At 39.6% G+C, this 16,077-nt stretch overlaps 1 protein-coding gene across 2 annotated transcripts in view; it reads right to left on the bottom strand.

Moving 5' to 3' along the window:
• Nucleotides 1–42: 42 nt before the first annotated feature.
• osbpl6 (oxysterol binding protein-like 6) overlaps nt 43–16,077 on the bottom strand; it is a 57,919-nt gene continuing 41,884 nt past the window's right edge. For both annotated transcript variants that reach the window (XM_047370987.1, XM_047370988.1), the window contains 10 exons: nt 14,130–14,217; nt 12,347–12,600; nt 11,676–11,813; nt 11,310–11,373; nt 11,035–11,113; nt 7,763–7,907; nt 7,543–7,687; nt 7,302–7,428; nt 6,082–6,204; nt 43–3,627 (listed from right to left, as the gene is read on the bottom strand). In XM_047370987.1, coding sequence (XP_047226943.1) covers nt 3,516–3,627; nt 6,082–6,204; nt 7,302–7,428; nt 7,543–7,687; nt 7,763–7,907; nt 11,035–11,113; nt 11,310–11,373; nt 11,676–11,813; nt 12,347–12,600; nt 14,130–14,217 — 1,275 coding nt within the window. In that variant the 3' untranslated portion in view covers nt 43–3,515. The remainder of the gene's footprint in view (nt 3,628–6,081; nt 6,205–7,301; nt 7,429–7,542; nt 7,688–7,762; nt 7,908–11,034; nt 11,114–11,309; nt 11,374–11,675; nt 11,814–12,346; nt 12,601–14,129; nt 14,218–16,077) is intronic.

The raw sequence follows: 16,077 nt of genomic DNA, 5'->3' as shown, positions 1-16,077 counted from the left end.
TTTGCTCTTTCTCCAGGACATAAAAGCACACCGATTCCACTGTTGTCATTTGCTGTTTTATTAGAACAAGCACTATGCAGCAGCAGTGTACAGTGTTCATGAAAAGATATGTACTTAGTTAAAATTGCACTTTAGAAGGTATCCACTAGGGAATAGATCTGAATAAAACCAAGCTGACCTTTAGTGCTTTGTGATACGTGTCAGTCCAAAGGGAAGAATGGGTCCAAGTTAGAAAATAAAAACCTTCTCTTTGTAAGGCATCAAAGACATTCAATGGCAAGCTAAAGTTATCTAGACATGCAGGTGGAGTGATGAATGAAGAAAGCTTCAGATTATCTTTTTCTTTCCTGAATCTATGATATAAAGACTACACAAAGCACTGCCTTGAGCTGCTGGGACTCAGTCACTGAAGCCGGAGGGGAAAGGAAATCAGCTTTTGTGGTGAAGAACGTCTTTAAACTGCCATCATGTGCAGCCAGAACAAAAATCACACTAAATGTAACCGTTTCTGTCCAGTGTAGTGTGCAGTGTGACCTCCTTTAATGGCATACCTTCTTCTTGGTGTGGGGTTCCCATCAGGTGTGTGTGTTTGTGTGCGAGAGTCATTAATAAATGCAATAAGGCACAGCAAGTGAAACCGAAGAGTTATAGCGACGAGTTTGCGATCCAGGAAAATGTCTTTTTTACATAGATGCAAAGCAGATCTACCCTTTTTTGGTTTGCCATCTTCACTCTGCCTTCACCCTGCAGACCAGAACTACAGAAACCAGTTCAGACGTGGACAGTGTGTGACTACTTGCATGTGTTAGAGGGTTATTTTAAAAGGATGTATTAGTCTGAAGAAGAAAAAATGGAAAATGAGAGCTATTCAAAACATTAAAGCTTCTCTGTTTGCAGTAAATATACAAACTTCATATAACCGTCTGGTTCTTTGCACAAGACATAGCAAAACGCATAGCAGTAAGTTTTCTGGGGAATCCGACATGAATTAGCCTGCTGCTCTTTTACACGACAATCTGTAGGTGTCGCTGCTGCTTCATAGTTTATACATCCTGCTGACTCGGAGAGCTGAAATAATTGCTTTAATAATTCATTAGGATTGATAGTTTGCTATTTATCAAGAACATTACCAAACATTTAAAAGTATTAGATGTGCTAAATTTTTTCTCTTTTAATTATTAGAAATGAAAACATTTTTGGTTGTTAAAAGCAGGGAAATAAAAAAAAAAAGTCTTTCTACTGTTATAAAGACCAAACTCTCATAGCTTTACAATGTCTAGTTTCTAGTCATCTTTTCTTACACTGACCGTTAATTATTTCACTGCAAAACATTCAGTGCCTCTGAAAAGTATTCACACCCCTTGAATTTATTCCACATATTGTTACAACAAACCTCTGTGGGTTCCATTGGGATTTTATGTGATAGACCAACACAAAGCAGTGGGTAATTGTGAAGTAGGAATAAAAGGAAAAACTGTATTCAGCCCTCTGTACTATGATACCCCTAAATAAAATCCCCTGTAACAAACTGTCTTCAGAGGTTGTCCTTATTAGCAATAGGAGTTCACCGGTGTGTAATCTAATCTCAGTATAAATCCAGCTGTTCTGTGAAGGCTTCAGAGGTTTCTTAGAGAACATCAGCGAGTAAACAGCATCAACAAAATTAAGGAACACAGCAGACAGACCAGTGATGATGTTCTGATGACGTTTAAAGCAGGATTGGGTTATAAAAAACATATCTTAAACTTTGAACTTCTCAGGAAGGGACAACGGCAGACCTACCAAGACAGGCCGGGCGGGCAAGGAGCGTAACAACCCATGGTAACTGTGGAAGAGCTGCAGAGCACTACAGCTCTGGTGGGAGAATCGGTGATACCACCTGTCCACAAATCTGTCCTTTGGAGAACAGAGGTAAAAGAAATATATAAAAAAGTCATAATTTTTGTTTATAGTTTGCAACAAGCCATGTAGAAGACACAGCAACCCTGTGCAAGAAAGTTCTCTGATCACATGACACCTTGGATGTGAAAACTTTAGAAATTAATACTACACTCGGAATGCACCATCCCCACAGCGAAAAATGGTGGTGGCGGCATGATGCTGTGGGGATGCTTTTCTTCAAGAGGGACACAGATGTTGTACAGAGATGATGGGAAGATAGGTGGAGTTAATTACAAGGCAGGCATGGAAGAAAACTTATTAGAGCCTGCAAAAGATTTGAGACTCAATGGAATGGTTTAAAGTATATCCATATGTTAGAATGGCCCAGTCCAAGTTCAGACCTGTATCCAAACGAGAATCTGAGGTATGACTTGAAAATTGATGTTCTCAGACACTCTTCATCCAACGTAACTGAGCTTCCGCACAAATATTTCAGTGTCTAGATGTGTAAAGCTGTTGGAGACGTACACCAAAAAGACATGCAGATGTTGCTGCCCGTGAAAGGTGGTTCTATAAGGTAATGAGTCAGGGCGGCTGAATACAAAGGCACACACAACTTTAGATTTTTATTTGTAAAAATGTTTCCATATGTCCTTTTCCTTCCAATTCACAGTTATGCTCCAGTTTGTGTCGGTCTATCACCTAAAATCCCCCCCAAAAAATCCATTGAAGTTTGTGAAGGAGCTCATGGAAATAAATAGTTTTGCAGGGCGATGTATCGCCAACACCTGCAGACAGGAAAAACACATTCTTAATGTATTCTTGCAGCAGATTCTGACCCTAAGCATGTGCTTATGTAATTTAAAAGTAGTTATCTTCATGGGAAAATAAATCATGGTTGTATTATGACAGACGATGTGTTAACTACTGTATTTACAACAGGCTTTTCCATTTAAAACAACCTACATGCTTATTTGTTTACTCGCTGAAATATGTTAATAATACAATCTCTGACCACCAATTCTGTTAATCCAGCATGAGTCGCTTCCCCAGAGAAGATACCGCCATCTAACAGGTTTATTAGTATTAAAAAGCAAAAATAAATAAAATCTGCCAATTGAAATAATTCTCTTTCACACAAGATATTTTTTTTTCTATAAAAATACTTCTTTTTTTTCTTCTACAATATTTGATCATATAGTAAATACGGCTTTGTGCCGGTGAAAGCTGCTCTCTAAACATGCACATATGGTAGGTATTCAAAATGTCTACTCCATAGACTAGTCTAAGCGAATCTGCTGTCTGGAAAGAAATGGCTTCAACTAAAAGACGCCTAATCCTTTGACTCATATGGGGGTCTTTTTAAGGCAAGGACAAACTGGGAAAGTCAGAAGAGTTGAGGAGAGATCTACGTAGTAGCGGCGACCCAGCTTCGACAGGGAGGATAAGGATGTTTCCATGGATGGATGGCAGCCCCTTGACGCCTCGACGTTCTCAGCGAGGCATCGGACCGTCCCTCAGCTCAGCAGTCCTTTTCGTCCATGCACAGATTTACCAAGTGTTTCTATCCAACTCCCTGCCGTGCATAGGTAAGGGCTTCCTGGTCCGCTGTGACGGACCCAGAGATCAGTGTGCTACCACAGGCTGACGGTGGGCTCCATGTTGATGAAGCCGGGGTTTTTACGGAGTTCCCAGTAGGTGTTGTTGGAGACCCACCTCTCCCTGTGGTTGGCATCCACCACTTTCCTGGACAAAAAAGGACAAAGCTGTATTTAACCAAGCTCAATGAATGGGCACGTCCAAGTCAGCTTACTATGAAATCAAAATGAGTAATTTTAGAAGGTCGGCAGCTCCTGGGAAGGTACTCCAACCGTTCCAAGTTTTTCTCCATTTGTAGAGACTGGCTCTCACCCTGGAGTTCCAGAGCTTTAGAAATTTGTAACCCTTCCCTGACTGACAGATGTCAATGACTTTGTTTCTAATCTGTTCTTCCGATTAGAAGAACAGATTCTGGAAAGGGGGGTGATGTTTTGCTTTTTGAGATGTTTTAGCCTTCTTCATGTTGTCAGGCAGGTTCTATACAATACTTGAAAACTGCACCTGTCTTCACTCAGGTTATTTTCGTCTGATATAACCTGTGTTTGATCTGAAACAGTTTAAAGTAACAAAAAAACAGAAGAAATCAGTAATACCCCTGCACGATGATTGTTGCCGTTACAATCACCATGGCAACCACAGCAGGTGACCCTCCAACGATTATCTGCTTCTCTCTCCAGTTTCCACACAATTTGATTCAGCTTCAACATCCCAGCAACAATGAAAAAAAAACTGATCTGTGTAGACATGCCACCAGTTTTACCAGTTCGTTGTGTTTTTATATGTTAAACTGAACAAAAGGTATTTTCATCTATTCGGATACTTTATAAGAAGAGAAGATGATTTGTCAGTTATGCTTTCACAAAAGCAGCAGGTGGTGAGACTTCTAGATCACGCATAAAATAGTGCAGCGTAAAATTACAGAGCAACTAAACAGAATTTTTGTTATCTCTCCACTTCATCTATATCTATAATTCAGATCGACAGGCAACCTGTCCCGGGTGTTCCTCGCCTGTCGTCCAAGGATAAGCTAGTATAGACAATGGATGGATGGATGGATTAATGGTTTTCATGAAAATATTTCTGTTTTGTTTTACAGTGCAGCCCTGACAGTTTTTTTTTTTTTTTAAAGATAGCCATGTTGCTGGTTTCCTTTGTGAACAGAGCTATCACTGCAGGTTCAGGTTCTAGTGGAGCGTGATGCAGCAGCGGATCCTGTACTCCTACTAGTGACTGCAGCAAAGTCAATGTGAGAATGGGTTTGGTCCAGTTTGCCCTATTAAGTGACAAGTTTAGATTAAAGTACTCCTGGCTCAGTGGTTTTGTTTATAAGCTTTGTCTTTTTGCTGGACAGAGTTATTGGTGCCATGGCCTTTTTTGTATCCACCTCATTTTTGTTTCTCATAAGAGGTAACACCTGTTCAGTGCTTCTCTGTTTACCCTTGTGTCTTTCCTAGAAATGGCAAATGGCGGCGCTATTTCACCTTTTAATTTTGTGTACTCTATTTTTTCTCCCCACAGAGAGTACTCCAGGCTCAGGGCTTCTCGGTTCAGTTGTGGGTAAAGCTATTGACAGTGTGTACTGACTGTGGTTTTCCTTTCCTACAGAAAGTACACATGGCCCAATGCTTCTATGTTTAGTTCTGCTTCTTTCCTAAATTAAGCCTTTGGCAGAGATATTGCTACTATAAACTTTGTGTTTTAGCATATTTTTTACTTTAAACAGAAAGCAATTCTGGCTTAATGATTAAATGAGCCACTCACCAAACAATGGCTGCTTGTAACTTTCTGTACTCTCCTCATTTTTCTGTTCATAGAAAGTACTCCTAGCTTAGTGTTTTTTTGTTTAAGCTTGTGTCTGTACTGGACAAAGCGATTCATTAAGCCGCTGGTGTCATAACTTTCTGTATCCTCCTTGTTTTTATTTTTTCCCATAGAAGTACTTCTGGCTCAGTGTGTCAGTGTTTAGCTGTGTCTCTTCAAAGGTTGAGCCACTGACCAAGCAGTTGCTGCCATTACTTTTCTCTATCCTCCTTTTTTATTTTCTCAGAGAAAGTACTCCTAGAACAGTGCTTTTGTGTGTTTTTTTTATCCCTGTTTCCTTCCTGCTCTCTCAACCCCCAGCTGGTTGCAGCAGACAGGTCCTCATGCTCAGCCTGGTTCCGCTGATGTTTTTGTTCAGTTTAAAGTACTAATTTCTCTCCAGCGTCATCACATGCTTGCCCAGGAGGACGGGTTCCAGCAAGGTCAATGATCCAATGCAACTGACTGGCCTTTCTTAGATTGATGCCAACTGGTGCTACATGATTAGCTACATTTGACAGTAATGTGTTATAATTTGGGTTTAATCATATCCTGAGATGATATTGGCTGTGAACTGGTGCTAAATAATTAATTTAAGCTGAATTATGTAGATTTTTGCCTTTGTGATTGCCTAAATCCACTCAGTCATGTTTAAAATGCTTTAGTGCATGTAAAAGTATCACAGGGGGGCATTTCAACACTAGATTCGACAGACTAATGGTTCTGAATGACATTGTCAATAAATTCAATATCAGTGTGTTTTAAACTTGAGGATGTACAACATGTCAGGCTTGTCCTTACTTAAAGAAGCGTGGCTCGTGTTTGATGTTGTTCTCCTCGTTCCACTTCCTTCTGGCTCTCTGGGCGTCTTCAATGCGCTGCTTCTCGGAGGCGGCCATGTCTACGTTTCCCTCCTCCAAATATCTGCGCCAGCAAAACAGCAGTTAAATTACAAGAAATAAAAAAAGTCCTCAGAAGAACATATTAAAATACACTGTAAAAGTATTCATAACCCTTTATTTTATGTTGGTGAAGTTTATTGTTACAACCATAAGCTTTAGTGTAGTTTATTGGGGTTATATTGACAGACCAACACAAAGCTGTGCATAATTGTAAAGTGACAGAAAAAATATGCATGGTTTTTCAAGATTTGTCACTTGCAAACATCTCAAAAGTAAAAATTGCGTTTGTATTCTGCCCCTCTGAGTGAAAACCTCGTACAAAAAACCTTGGCTGCAATCACAGCTGCATTCTTCTGGGATACATCTCCATTAACTTTGCAAATAGGTTTTCGCCCATTTTTCTTTGCAAAATAACTGAAGCTCGGTCAGATTGGATGGAGAGTGTCTGTTAACATCAGTTTTCAAGTCATGTCATAGATTCCTAATTGAGTTTTGGTCTGGATCCCACAGCATGATGCTGCCACCAGCTTGTTTCATCAAAGGGATGGTGATTTCTAGGATTGTGAATAGATTTAGTATTCTGCCACACATAATATTTACATGTAGGCCAAAATGTTCAGTTGTGGTCTCAACTGCACAGAGCACCTTCTCCATGTTTATAAACGTCCATCTGGACGTCTCATGGTTTTCTTTCAAGAACAGCTTTCTGTTTGCTCCCCTTTCATAAAGCAAACTGCTCTGTTTTTTCACTAATGTTGTCTGACCAACCTCTCAGACCTTTATAACACAGCTTTATTCATACTGGGGTGAAATTACACACAGCTGAAGGCAATATGTTACACTGGATTATTTGGGGTTATGAATGTTAATGAAGTACAAATGCATGGAACAATATGTATAATCTTTAAAGTGCAGATAATTTTCCTTGTACTTCAGGATTATGTATCAATTTGTGTTGGTCTATTGCATAAAATCCCAATAAATGACATTAACGTTTGTGGCTGCAATGTGACAAAATGTGAAAAAGGTCAACTGGTATGAACACTTCTGCAAGGCTTCATTCTCCAAACTTCTGAAACCCATTTACGCAGCCGACGCAGACTGGCAGGCAGTCTGTACCTTTGATCGGGCCTGAAACGAGCATCTGTACGCGGCAGGGCGTCTTTCAGCTCAGGGCACAGCTCATTCAGTTCGATGGCGAATCTGGTGAAGCCGTAGTACAGCTCGTAGTCTGTCGGCATGGAGCCTGAGGAGGAAAAGCAATCAGGTTCCCTTTTAGCTCAAAAACAGGGCTGTGAGTGGCTTTTTATACAGGCAGTGTTACATCATGCCCAGCTGTGTGCGAATTGATGGTTCGTACCTGGCCTCCAGACACATTTGGCAGAGGGTGGGATGCCGCAGTAAAGGCCTTCATGCCATTTTCCAAAAAGCCTGTGGATCACTTTTCCCTCTTGATCCATCACAAATCCTTGGACCTCGTTCACGTTCGAGCTCCAGTAGTTTCCCTAAACGAAAGCAATCTCTTACAAATCATCTAAAAAAATTATTTAATACCTACACCGTTATTAATATCGTTTTACCTTAACAAAGGTAAGTTTGCAAAGGCAAGCGCTGCTCTTCATGTTTCTGATGGTGATCTCGCCGTAATGTTCGATCCACCGTCGTCCACTGAGGATGTTGTGTACACAGGTGGTGATTTTATTCCACTCATAATGATCTCCAAACCTAGACAGAAACAGTGACAGCTGATCAACAAAAACCGGTTAAATTCACAACATCATTCCTTTCCTGGGATGGGGACATTATCGTTTCAGTCAGAAGTTTACATACCCTCATCATTAGCATTAATCTATTTTAGGGCTTAAAATGATTTATTTGAACCATCATGTTTTAGGGTGAACTGATCATACATACAACTTCAACAATGTTTTTAAATACAAGAATTAGATGCACATGTTGGAATTTATTCTGAATTTTCTCTAATTCACACAAGGCCATAGTAATGTTTTATCCACAAATAAAAAAAACCCAAAGGGTTATAATATGGGCTGGGTTATCTTGGATTAAATACAGACCCATTAGATCACAGTTTGTGTTGAGTAATACCATTATTCCACAAATTAAAAAATGTCGGAATTTCAATGGTAAATTAAACCCAGTTCAAGAACCATACGTCCAGCTTTAAACCCAGAACTAAAAGAATCCATCCATCTATTGTTTCCACTTATCTGAGATTGGGTCGCAAAGGTAACACATCCAGAACATTTTTCTCCCTGGCAACATCCTCCAGCTCATCCCGGGGAATCCCAAGGCTTTCCCAGGCCAGACCGGATATATAGTTCCTCCAGCAGGTTCTGGAGCTTCCCCGGGGTGTCCATTTCTACTGACTGCTTTCTGTGCAGAAGCAGGAGCAGCAGGTCTACTTCTAGCTCCCCCAGATGACAGAAAGCCTCATCCTATCTTTAAGGCTGAGTCTGGCCATCCTATGGAGGGAGCTCATTTTGGCTGCTTGTATCCTGATTGAGTTTAGAAGCCAAAACACATGTGAAATGAACTTTTTAGATTTTTAAATGAGTATGTTTTGATCCGTCTATCAGTTAAAACACCAAAATGATCAACAGGTTGTACAAAAACTCAAAACAAACCCAAAACTGTCACCATCTAAATATAAATCAATGTAAAAAGCCCCTTATTTTTCCAGGAATTCGCTTTTTTATTTTTTAGATAATGAAATAAGCTTTAACATTTGGAAATACAAACTTATGTACTTGCTCATTTTCCATACTTTATCCAGAGCTAGAAAATTATGAAATTGAAAATCCAGACCTTTCTACCGAGACGCCTGTGTTTAGCTACCAGTGGATAAAACTGAACTGCTTTAAAGGGGATGGAACCATAAATTAGATTATTATTGAAAAGCTTATTTATTTCAGTAACTCAATCCACTAAGTGAAACACATTCTATAGATTAATTACACAGAGACTGATGTATTCAAGCCTTTATTTCTGTTAATTTTTATGATTTTCGGCTAACAGCTAATGAAAACACGACATTTAAGATTAGAGTATTACATCAGACCAATAAAGAAACGTTTTAATACAGAAATGTGGGCTTAATGTTTAATACCTGCTTAAATATACTTTTAAAAGGTACTTTTAATGTGAGAGTCGGGCCTCATCTCAACGCATAATTCTTATTTATTGAATATGACTGTATATAGCTTCACCTCTAAACATGAACACAACAGGTTCTTCCAACAGGAGAACTAACCCAAACAAATCAAAACTGGTGCTGAAAGCCAAGTCCAATCCAGGAAACTGGGGATGGGCGATATGGACATAAAGTATTTTCACACGATATGTTGTGGTACTATTGTGATAGCGATAAAAATCATAATAAAAAACTATTTACAACTTCAATGGAGTCTTTTTTAGGCAACTGTACGGCTTTGACTGCATGCCAATGCCCCACAAACAAAAGTATTGCTTATAAAAAAACAAACCCATTTCCAAACGGGCTTCTTCAGGACAACAGTTACACGAGGAAGTGTGAATTTATCACTGCATAATGTAACTGCATTTAATCATATTTTTGAGTTTATTGATATTTACTGATGCTCTCATGGAACCAACAGCAGAGAAAACAGTAACAGGTTCCTGTTAACCCACAACACTGCCAGTTTATTGGAGGTTTTCAGACATCATTGATGAGAATTTATTGCTGTCGCGATAAATCTAAATTCTTATCAGGATATAATTCCTACAGGAAAAAGTCCGCTTTAAATGAAATCCACTATTTCTGGCAAGAAGAATAGTCAAATATCCAGCCTGAAATGCCAGAAGCTTCTTAACGGCTACAGAAAGAGTGTGATCCACATGCTAAGGGACATTTTATCAACTATTAGTGGGGGTGTATGTATATATTTGGCCCTATGTGGTTTAGAGAACAAAACACCACAAATTTAAACTTGTACACCCAGATCTTGTTTAAAGTACATTGCAGTTGTTTGTTGCACAATAATTTCCTCCTGAATAAAGAGCAGGACAAATTAATCTTTAAAAACACAAAATTAATATGACATTCATGCTAAAATGAGTGTATGTAAACTTCTGACCAGGTTCTAATGTCCTAAAGGTAACATTTTATAAAATGTGTTTTAATATTCAATGTTTGACAAACAATCTGGAATCTAAAGTCTGTTCATTTTCAGTTTAATCTTCAACAGCAGATTTGTTTTAGAAATATGTTAACCTGGATTTTCCAGTAATTTTACATTATTGTGTATTCCAGTGTCTTACAAAAGTGAGTACACCCCTCACATTTTTGTAAATATCTTATTACAACTTTTCATGGGACCAGAATGAAGATTTGACACTTTGATGCCACATAAAGTAGTCAGTGTACAACTGGTATAACAGTGTAAATTTGCTGTCCCCACAAAATAGGTCAACACACAGCCAATAATGTCTAAACCGCTGGCAACAAATAGTGAGTACACCCCTTAGTGAAAGTGTCCAAATTTTGCCCCATAAGCAATTTTCCATCCATGATGTCATGTGACTCATTAGTGTTACAAGCTCTCAGATGAATGGGAAGCGGGTGTGTTAAATTTGCCCTCACACGCTCAAGTTCAACATGGCAAAAAACTCTCTGAGGATCTGAAAAAATTGTTGTTGCTCTACATAAAGATGGCCAAGGCTATAAGAAGATTGCCAACACCCTCAATGTTTTACGGAGGCAAAGCCGAACATAGCGGCACAATAAATCCAAAAAGCTTATTGTGTGAAACGATTTAACTCTTTATCTTTAAGAACAACATGTAGGCTTGCTAAATGATGGGGTGGAGGTTACCTGGGAATTAAGAGATTCACAGATCCGATTGGTAAAATTTCCATAGATTTCCCCCAGAATTTGTTTTTCCATCTCACATCTAAAAAGCAAACCAAAAAACATCAGAAATTAAACCACAAAAAGATCTTTAAATCAAACAAAATGTATTTTTAACTCTTAAAAAAGGTGTTATTTATCTAGTTCTTGAGGAGCCCAGTTTACTCCTGATGTTTCTTATCCACTAAGCCAGACTTCCCAGGAGAACCAGACTCTCACTAGTTAGGCAGGTAATCTACCTTGCCAGAAGGTGAAGTTCTTGGACTCGCAGTGGCAGGTGGAGATAGGCGGGTGGTGGCTCACCTGAGATATATGATCAAACAGAAAGAGTCACTTTTCAGTACCGGACCCGGCTGCCTGAGAGGTTTTGGCTCTCCTTTTTCATACAATTAGAAATGCTGCTTAAACATTGATGCAACTTTTAAGAAATTTCAGGGATGCTCATAGATTTATATTCCATCAAGTTTTTTTTTTCTTTTCTGTTTAGAAGACATCATTTTTAACAGAGAAGCAGGTTATTATCACTGTAGTCCATGAAACAGTTTACAGTCTTTGACATCAAATGCACCAACAGGTATTTTCTACATTATCTTTGGTAGACTTACCTGCTCTGAGAAAAAGCAGAAGCCCTTGTCTTCCCGAATACATTCGTAAGTCTCTCCGAGCAGCGGGTTGAATGGCTTACTCCCTGCTCTGTAGTAAGTGGAGGAGTAGCCTGAGACGGCGAAAGCAGCAATGAGGACCTGTGATGGAGTCAGAACAACAGGAAGGAGAAAGGATTAACGAGTTTGTTGTAAAAGCGGGGATTCAAACCCGATCAGAAGGTTAAAGCAATTAACACCTGACAGACAAGTCTTCCAGTAAGATAAATAATAACATAAAGACTGGAAGGAGGAGGGAGGATGGATGCTACATTTCACAACACATGTTGTCTCAAGGCACTTCACCAAAGTCAGGTACATACATTCCAATTAATCCTAACCATTGAACAGTGCAGTCAGAGTTAGCTTTTTATTCAAATTGGATAAAAAGTTTTTCTGTCTAAGGAAACCCAGCAGATTGCATCCAGTCAGTGACTTGCAGCATTCCCTCCTCCTGGATGAGCATGTAGAGACAGTGGACAGTCACTGGCGTTGACTTTGCAGCAATCCCTCATACTGAGCAAAATCCCTAAATCAAACCCCAGACTGTTCCGGATTTTTCCAGCTGGTGTTGAAACCCTGAGCATTTGAAAGCCATCATGGCCACCGTTAGGTTTGACGCTGTGCTCGTTTACCATGCGCTCAAAGGGATCCTCGGTCTCTGCAGCCTTGTCCAGCAGCTCGCTGTACTCCAGCTCCTCACACATGCGCTGCAGCGTGTTGAGCGGCTCGTTGAGCTCCACGGGCATGGACACTTTGGACAGATCTTTGCCGATGTTGTTCCTCAGGATGTTCCACAGGTTGATGTTGCTGGCGTCCGGGCAGGGAGCCGGCAGGCAGATGCGCCGCCCGTTACGAAAGGCGCTGCCGGCAAAGTCTCCATTGGCCACTGAACAAAACAACCAACAACACAAGTCTGATAAACATGTATTCAGTAGGTAAAATATCCCATGTTAAACAAATAGTTTATTTTTCTCCTATAAAAATGACTAGTTCCATAATTGTTGGTATCCCTGCTACTAACACTCTTAAAAACCTGTAGTTAATAAAACAACACTTAGTCTTCTCCAATAACAGGTTGGAGCAATGGATCTTTGACTGTTCCTCTGTTCACAGTCTCTACAGATGATCCAGAGTCTTGGATCCTCTTATGTTCTCTACTCTCCCACCCCCAAGGGGTTTTCTACAGGTTTTAAGTCTGGGAACTGAGATGGCCATGGAGGAAAGGTGGATTTTGTGTCGGATGAACCATTTCTACGTTTATTTGGGTAACATGTTTCAAATCATTTGGGTTCACAAAATTTTTATTTAAAATCTCCTTTGCATTTCAAAGAGCTTGTGCTGCCATACACTTTAACACGATTTCCCAGGATGTTCAGAAGAGAAACAGGCCCACAGCATCACAGATCTTCCACCATGCTTAACAGTGGCCATTTTTTATGCCAGAGCCTTCTAGAGTGTTGGTTGCAGACCAAATACGTAGTTCCAGTTAAAGACTCCACATGTTTATGCTAGTGATGGTGGGACATCACTCCCCAACAGCTGGTTGGCATGTAGATAGCATCGCATGGTTGTCATGGAAACCTGGGGATCTCTAGAACCAACTCTTACAGTGAGCTCTGGAGGTCTTTAGCTCTCCTGTGCTTTGACTCCAGATACGAGCAAGTTTAGAGATGTAGACATTGTCTGACTTCACACATCTACCTCTGTTGAATGACATTAATTCTCTTGTCTTTCCCATTTTGAAGAATGGCCAATAGAAATAGGCATCTCCATTACTTCTGTTTTCCCTTGGAAACAGAAGTAATTGTCTTAGACATCAAAAAGACTTTTCACTGATGAAAATGACTATTTAAAGTAATTATTGAGATCTTATAATCAGTTCCATCTAAAACTGGAGTGAAACTGGAATGTGCTTTATTGAACTGGCCAGGAGTAGTTTATGCTAGAGTCAGGTTGTCAGATTAATTATTGGTCTTTTTTCCCCAGATTATAAAGTAGATACTAAATGTTGGCAGCTGTAATAATGAATCAAACCCCTTGAAATATTATTACTAATATAAGAAACCCATTTGGTAAGAATGAGAATTTTCCCATCTCCTTATGTAATTTATGGCCAACTCTCCTCCTCTGTGTGGGATGTGACAGAGATGAAGGAGGGAGATCCCATTCCCAATTGGTTCATAAAGCCTGAGAAAAGCCCTTGGCACAGAGCAGTACTGCAAAGTCAACTGCCTCTGCAACACTGATAAATGACTTACTAGTGAAAGTGTGTGTCTTTCCGTGTGTGCGTGGCATTATGGGAACAGCACAGCTTATGGGACATCTAGGAATTCCCTGCTTGACTCTTTTTTTTTGTTTTACTTATTTTTTCTTTCAAGGCTGCAGATGCTCGTGGTGGCGCAGAACCAGACCTACTTTGTCGGGAGACGTTATCGGTCACGCTGGCGTTGTCCTCAGAAATGTTATCGCTAACGTCGCTGACGTATGACTCATCGTCTGAGCCCTGCGAGAGGTACAGGTAGAGAGGAAGCAGAGAGGCGGTGCATTACCAACTGATCAGAGCACGGTGCAGATTAGCCTTATTCACTAAATGTAGTTTGCCAGTGGCCAAAAAACTGCAGCAGCAACTATCTGTCTTACTGCAGTAACAGTAGCGTGAGAGACTACAGCATTTTCAAACTTTATATATGTGAATGCAAAGAGGTCATTGAAGGCATCAAAGAGGAGAAAGGTGCAGCTTCTTAATGTAACTGCATCCATGAAATCTGCTTTAAAAATAATCCTCAGTGCATGTCTGCAAAAGTATTCACACCGCTTTGACTTCTTGATATTTTGCCACTGAAATATAAGATTGAATTTATTTCCTTGGAATCTTATGGGACAGACCAACAGGTATAACATAATTGTGAGGTGAGCGGTAAATGATACGTAGTTTTCATTATTTTCTTTTTTTTTTTACAAATACAAATGTGAAAATGTAGGATGCAGAGGGACTTACTGAGCCCCATTTACCCCGATGCCCCTGAATTAAATCCCATGCAACCACTGCCTTGGGGTTAAGGATATCTTCATCAACAAAAGGCCCATGGTAACTCTGGAGGAACTGCAGAAAGCCACAGCTCAGATGGGAGAATCTGCTGACTTGACAACTACACTACAGGCCAAACCTTTGGAAGCACAATCGAATGTTTACAAGGTCATAATTTCATTGGTATACATTAAAACATGAAAATAAACATGATTATTATATAAATGTCATTTATTACAGTACGTTTTTACTTTAACTATCATGTATTTGGCCTTTGTGAGCTTAAATTAGCTCTCTTCGAAATAACTACCTTTTTGACAGCAGCAGAGCCTATATATGAGGGATATATATGAAATCTTCTCAACCCTGAAACTAAGCCCTTCTTTTGTTGACATTTATTCAGCAATGATCTGGTAACTTCAATGTACACATAGGGTGCACAGTATTGAAAACAAAGTCTGATTTACGCTAAATACTTCCCAAAATAACAAAAAACAACAATGGTGTGGTTTTTAAGAAAACTTTAAGTTTCTTTCAAGTGTTTGGCCTTTATTGGCCTTGCTTTCAAATTTTTTGCCTGTATTGTATTAGTCATGCACACCACAAATGCTGTCTTTATATGAGAGTGGCATTAAGAAAGCCATAGAAAGTCCTGATTAAAATTTCAAAAAGCCATATAGGGGACACAACAAACATGTGGAAAAAGGTGTTATGGTCAGTGGAGACTAAAATTTCATACTGTGGGGATGCTTTTCTTTAACAGCGACAGGGAAGCGGGTCAGAGTCGATGGGAAGATGAATAAAAAAACACAGGACAATCATGATGGTTCATCTTCCAGCAGGAAAACAACCCCAAACATACAGCAAGAGCTACAATGGAATAGGTTAGATCAGGGGTGTTCAAAGTGCAACATGTTGCCAATTTGTGGCTCTAGATTACTGAGTTTCTGCGATACTCAAACCACAATTCAAGAGTGGTACCAATTTAAGCCCTCAGATACAGGTGGTTGATGCTGATGAAAACATTTTTTTAAATAGTTTTTAGATGTCTACTGACAAATAGGTTAGGGGGTTAGTACTGGTTTTTGCTAATTTTGCTTTAGTTTTAATTTCCCAGTAAGTAGCACCACAAAAATTCAACGACTTTGGGCCTACTCATTGATCAAACTTGACTAATTACAGCAAGCCTTTTCAAAGAAGGAGGGGCCCATGTCCTGTTCTTATTAATGGAAAATGCATTTTTTCTCTAAACCAAGAAAATACAAAAAATGGACTAAATAAATGTTTCTTTTAGTGCAAGATCCTTTTTTATGTTTCGGATCTACAATGATACAC

The sequence above is a fragment of the Girardinichthys multiradiatus genome, chromosome 7 (genome assembly GCF_021462225.1).
Source record: "Girardinichthys multiradiatus isolate DD_20200921_A chromosome 7, DD_fGirMul_XY1, whole genome shotgun sequence".
Classification (NCBI taxonomy): Eukaryota; Metazoa; Chordata; class Actinopteri; order Cyprinodontiformes; family Goodeidae; genus Girardinichthys; species Girardinichthys multiradiatus.
This window is presented reverse-complemented; position numbering and strand designations above follow the sequence as displayed.